The sequence below is a fragment of the Schistocerca gregaria genome, chromosome 4 (assembly GCF_023897955.1).
Source record: "Schistocerca gregaria isolate iqSchGreg1 chromosome 4, iqSchGreg1.2, whole genome shotgun sequence".
NCBI lineage: Eukaryota > Metazoa > Arthropoda > Insecta > Orthoptera > Acrididae > Schistocerca > Schistocerca gregaria.
In genome coordinates this window covers 772702211-772708210 of record NC_064923.1, presented here as the reverse complement: position 1 = coordinate 772708210, position 6000 = coordinate 772702211, and the positions used below count along the sequence as shown (strand labels likewise).

Genomic DNA, 6000 nt, shown 5'->3' with positions numbered 1-6000 from the left:
GAAGCAATGCTGGATGTGGGGAATTCTTGGAAGGCTTGTAATGGATGATTTTGAGGTAGTGGTAGTGGATCAAGTTGGGATCATGTTCAGAACTGATCAAGGCAGACTTCAGTGTCAGGTTTGCTGTTGGAAAGGTTTTGAAATTGGATTGCAAAGTAATATTTCCAGTTGACATTACATGTGAAGGAAAATAGGTATGATGAGAGACTTGCCTGCTACACTCATTTGCAGTGTAACTGTGAGGCAGGTTCAATATTTTGATACATTTAATCAATGAAGATATAAAAATAATAATATTTCAATAAACAAAATAGGTGTAAATGTGAGGCTATAGTGCTAGGTTATCATCCCTGTTTCTTAAGATAAAATGTGGCATTCAGCAGTTATTAATTTTCATTGATTGACGCAATAATATTAATCTACTGTTGACATCTAACTACTATAGTTTTTTAGATATAGATACAACATGAATATTCCAGTAGATGCATCTCAGTGCCATAATTAGGCTGGAATTTTTGTATTTGTGCTTTGTTGAACCACTGAATTATTACAGAATTAGGAATGTTTGAATGTCACCATGTTGCAACAAGAGTCTAACATTACCGATACACACATTTCCTACATTGTCTCTTTCCCGTTGTTGGATAGAAGCTCACCCTGACCACTAGATTCCATGAGAAAAATCATCATTTATCTGTCACCACCCATCCATTTGTTGATGAGTGTCAAGTTGTCCTTGAAGGCTTTCCTTTCAGCTCCATCTACACCAGCCAAAGTCATCCTGGATGAATCTGGCCTTCAACATCTGAAACTTTAATATAGCAAAATTCTCACCAGCATATCAATTATCTTACAATGACCATACTGACTTCTCCCTCACATTGTGCAATATCATCTCTACTGACTGGCAGCAACCACATCTAGGTCCATCCACTCGACACAATGAGAAGCACTCCAGGTGTGCTGTGCTTATGCAGCCAACCACAACGCAGCTGGTTGCATGCACCTGTGTAAGAGGAGGTCAAGGCAGAGTCATCAACCCCCCCCCCCCTTTCCCTCCCCCCCTTCCCCTTGTCCCCTCTGCCATGCCAATGCTCTGTACTACATGTGGGGTGGGGGTCTGAGGATCTGTAAAAACTCATCAGCTAGCAAAGGGGCTATTCCCTGATCAGGGTCGCAGTGGTGCTCCAGGACTTCTTAGAAGTTATTTTGTTCTGAGCTATTGTAGTATGGGCACACATTTTGTGTAAAGCTATCAAGAAATAAGGTGTTCTGTTATGCACACATATTCTCACTCACTTTACCTGTAGTACCTCACGTGGATCCTCTCTAAAAGGAGGTTCCCATTATAATTTAAAGAATATGTGTTTTCTGGACCATGGAGCTAAAGCAATGGTATGGCTGCTACCAGTCCAACTCCCAACAGATAACTTTGATGAGCTACAGTATTTAGCAAACACTGTCAATTAATGTGTATGATCTGTTAACTCTTGTAGCCAAGATGATAGAAGTCAGTTCCATGGCCGTTTTCCTGGTCCACCATGTCATTCTCTCCTATTAACTTGTTCCACAGCTTCTTCACTATAATAGTAGTGTGGCACTGATGAGGTCAACACCAGCATCTATATGTGTTTGTCTTTGGACTCTGAGCATCGTCTTTGGACTATGAGCATTGTCTTTGGGCTGTTACACCATGTTTAGTTTTTTGTGACCTTGCATGTGTTTAGGTGAATAAATGAACTACTGCTAAATGGGTGTTATTTCATGTACCCGACCTGAATTTCTTATTCAGTAGCATGTGCATTAAAGCTGAAATTTGTTAGTGACCACATATGTTTCTAATTATGTGACTTAAGGAAAATTAAATATTTTCAGTGTATTTGCAGACTTCCATTACTTGCATGAAATAAAGTATATGATTTTCTTAAACAAAATTAATTTTATTTATATCCATAATACAGCACAAAAAGTCAGTTTCTGTGGCGAGATATACTCTTGCCAGATGCATGTTTTGATTTTATGTCATGGTTAATAGATTTTGCTTTAGAAAGTTGCTTTAATGTGGGCTCATCAAACAAATCATGGTCTGACTGTATCTCCCTTATACATACTTGGTATGTGCGAATTTCACATTCATCCTTGCTTGTCATTGTTAGTGAGAACGTGAGAGGGTTTGGTGCTCCTTCTTCAATATGAATAGGAAGCCGAACCACGCCCTTACTCAGAGTATCTGTAAATAAGAAACTTGGTATAATTTTTGTCTTTGCAAGTAGAGATACATTAAGGTTCCTCCACTGCATTCTATTAACTGTCATATATTTGCAAAATTTCAATCAGTCTAAATAAAATATGTGCTGATTTATTACTGTATCATGAGCATATTTCCAGCTTTAAAACTAATCACCACTTATGAAGTGAGACCCAGGAAAAGGAATTGTCAGTTTAGTGAATAAATATCATGAAAATCTAGAGGTGCTCCAATCTCATAAACTCATAAACAGTTATAAATAAAGATTACAGAGACATTAGCACACTAGGAAAAAAGACCTATCAGTATGCTAACAGAGTAGAGAAAAAGATTCATAGTCAAAGTAGCATTGGATTTACTTACTAGTGTGTACCAACAATTTACATCATTATGAAGCAATTAACACAACAAATTGAGATCAGCCTGACAAATTATCTCTTGTAAGCATGTGCTGCTTACCTGAGTGCATAAATATTCCAGAATTTTTTTGGCGTGGAATTTGCTTCATGCCTCTAGTTTATAAATGGATGTGACTTTCATACTATGTGATTTCCTCACATAATTCGAAGGCAAATGAATGGAAAAATGCCCGTATCTGTGCCAATTCATTAATTTTACTTCAGTACATAGTAAGGTAAGGACATTGTTGGTATATTCCAGCAGTTCCTCGAATCACTTGATTCATCAATGTGTACCAAAATATGACAACATGAAGGCCATTTGCATGATTACCTTTAGTTACAATTTTAAAACGTAGATTGATTTATGGTTAAGTATGTTCAACCCCCCCCCCCCCTCCCCTCTCTTCCTCTCTCCCCTCACCCCCCCCCCCCCCTTGCACCTCACACACAAACACACACACACACACACACACACACACACACACACACACACACACACACACAAATTATATCATACATTTAAAAATTCCTTCAAGCGGAAGAAGTTGTCAAGAAAAATCTGATTCCAGTTTGTGTTTGAAGTTAATTTTTTTTATCTGCATGGCAGTCCTTTAATTATTCTGACAGGTCATTTTTGGAATTTGAAAGTTCGTTTTGCCATAATGCATTTTCCCAGAGGATCACACCTTATCTAAGCAAGCTGTGCATATAAGTATAATAGACACAAAACAATGATTCAATCCTGCAGCATTCCTGAAGCATTCTTACCAAATAACAGTATTTCCTTGGTATTTTATTCAAAGATTCTACATGATTGCCCATCTCAAGTGTTCATTCACTCACATGCCTAGAAATTTTGTGCATGGATCTTGTGCAATAACATAATTATCTAATTCAGCTTTTTTGCTACCTCTAACTTTATTCCAATAGTACTAAAATCCATTGATACCGTTTTTCCCTTATTTATAATCAAAGCATTAGCCTTAAACCATTTCCCTGCCTCATTTATTATTTTAGAAACATTCTGCTGTAGATCGACCTCTCTGCATCCTTTTATAAAAGTACTCATATTGTTGTGACAAAGCAAGCTGGGGCATTTTAATTCCCCTCTTGTTTTGCCATCTGCCTATTTAAATTTGTTTTTTCAGTTTTAACTAATTACCATTAACATACATGAATATAATCTGCATTTTCATAAAAGAGAAAGGTTGGCCCTCAGTTTTAAAGAATGTAACACCAGATCTAATTTTGTGCTTAGTTTTATGTTGTTGTTGTTGTTGTTGTTGTGGTCTTCAGTCCTGAGACTGGTTTGATGCAGCTCTCCATGCTACTCTATCCTGTGCAAGCTTCTTCATCTCCCAGTACCTACTGCAACCTACATCCTTCTGAATCTGCTTAGTGTACTCATCTCTCGGTCTCCCTCTACGATTTTTACCCTCCACACTGCCCTCCAATGCTAAATTTGTGATCCCTTGATGCCTCAAAACATGTCCTACCAACCGATCCCTTCTTCTAGTCAAGTTGTGCCACAAACTTCTCTTCTCCCCAATCCTATTCAATACCTCCTCATTAGTTACGTGATCTATCCACCTTATCTTCAGCATTCTTCTGTAGCACCACATTTCGAAAGCTTCTATTCTCTTCTTGTCCAAACTAGTTATCGTCCATGTTTCACTTCCATACATGGCTACACTCCAAACAAATATTTTCAGAAATGACTTCCTGACACTTAAATCTATATTCGATGTTAACAAATTTCTCTTCTTCAGAAACGCTTTCCTTGCCATTGCCAGTCTACATTTTATATCCTCTCTACTTCGACCATCATCAGTTATTTTACTTCCTAAATAGCAAAACTCCTTTACTACTTTAAGTGTCTCATTTCCTAATCTAATTCCCTCAGCATCACCCGATTTAATTGGACTACATTCCATTATCCTCGTTTTGCTTTTGTTGATGTTCATCTTATATCCTCCTTTCAAGACACTGTCCATACCGTTCAACTGCTCTTCCAAGTCCTTTGCCGTCTCTGACAGAATTACAATGTCATCGGCGAACCTCAAAGTTTTTACTTCGTCTCCATGAATTTTAATACCTACTCCAAATTTTTCTTTTGTTTCCTTTACTGCTTGCTTAATATACAGATTGAATAACATCGGGGAGAGGCTACAACCCTGTCTCACTCCTTTTCCAACCACTGCTTCCCTTTCATGCCCCTCGACTCTTATGACTGCCATCTGGTTTCTGTACAAATTGTAAATAGCCTTTCGCTCCCTGTATTTTACCCCTGCCACCTTTAGAATTTGAAAAAGAGTATTCCAGTCAACATTGTCAAAAGCTTTCTCTAAGTCTACAAATGCTAGAAACGTAGGTTTGCCTTTTCTTAATCTTTCTTCTAAGATAAGTCGTAAGGTCAGTATTGCCTCACGTGTTCCAACATTTCGACGGAATCCAAACTGATCCTCCCCGAGGTCCGCATCTACAAGTTTTTCCATTCGTCTGTAAAGAATTCGCGTTAGTATTTTGCAGCTGTGACTTATTAAACTGATAGTTCGGTAATTTTCACATCTGTCGGCACCTGCTTTCTTTGGGATTGGAATTATTATATTCTTCTTGAAGTCTGAGGGTATTTCGCCTGTCTCATACATCTTGCTCACCAGCTGGTAGAGTTTTGTCATGACTGGCTCTCCCAAGGCCGTCAGTAGTTCTAATGGAATGTTGTCTACTCCTGGGGCCTTGTTTCGACTCAGGTCTTTCAGTGCTCTGTCAAACTCTTCACGCAGTATCGTATCACCAATTTCGTCTTCATCTACATCCTCTTCCATGTCCATAATATTGTCCTCAAGTACATCACCCTTGTATAAACCTTCTATATACTCCTTCCACCTTTCTGCCTTCCCTTCTTTGCTTAGAACTGGGTTGCCATCTGAGCTCTTGATATTCATACACGTGGTTCTCTTCTCTCCAAAGGTCTCTCTAATTTTCCTGTACGCAGTATCTATCTTACCCCTAGTGAGATAAGCTTCTACATCCTTACATTTGTCCTCTAGCCATCCCTGTTTAGCCATTTTGTACTTCCTGTCGATCTCATTTTTGATTTGTTTGTATTCCTTTTTGCCTGCTTCATTTACTGCATTTTTATATTTTCTCCTTTCATCAATTAAATTCAATATTTCTTCTGTTACCCAAGGATTTCTAGCAGCCCTCGTCTTTTTACCTACTTTATCCTCTGCTGCCTTCACTACTTCATCCCTCAGAGCTACCCATTCTTCTTCTACTGTATTTCTTTCCCCTATTCCTGTCAATTGTTCCCTTATGCTCTCCCTGAAACTCTGTACAACCTCTGGTTCT

The 6000-nt window shown here is 38.4% G+C and overlaps 1 protein-coding gene across 1 annotated transcript in view; it reads right to left on the bottom strand.

Moving 5' to 3' along the window:
• Window positions 1–1970: 1970 nt before the first annotated feature.
• Window positions 1971–6000, bottom strand: part of LOC126267924 (uncharacterized) — a 161412-nt gene continuing 157382 nt past the window's right edge. The window contains exon 5 of the mRNA XM_049973233.1: window positions 1971–2230. Coding sequence (XP_049829190.1) covers window positions 1971–2230 — 260 coding nt within the window. The remainder of the gene's footprint in view (window positions 2231–6000) is intronic.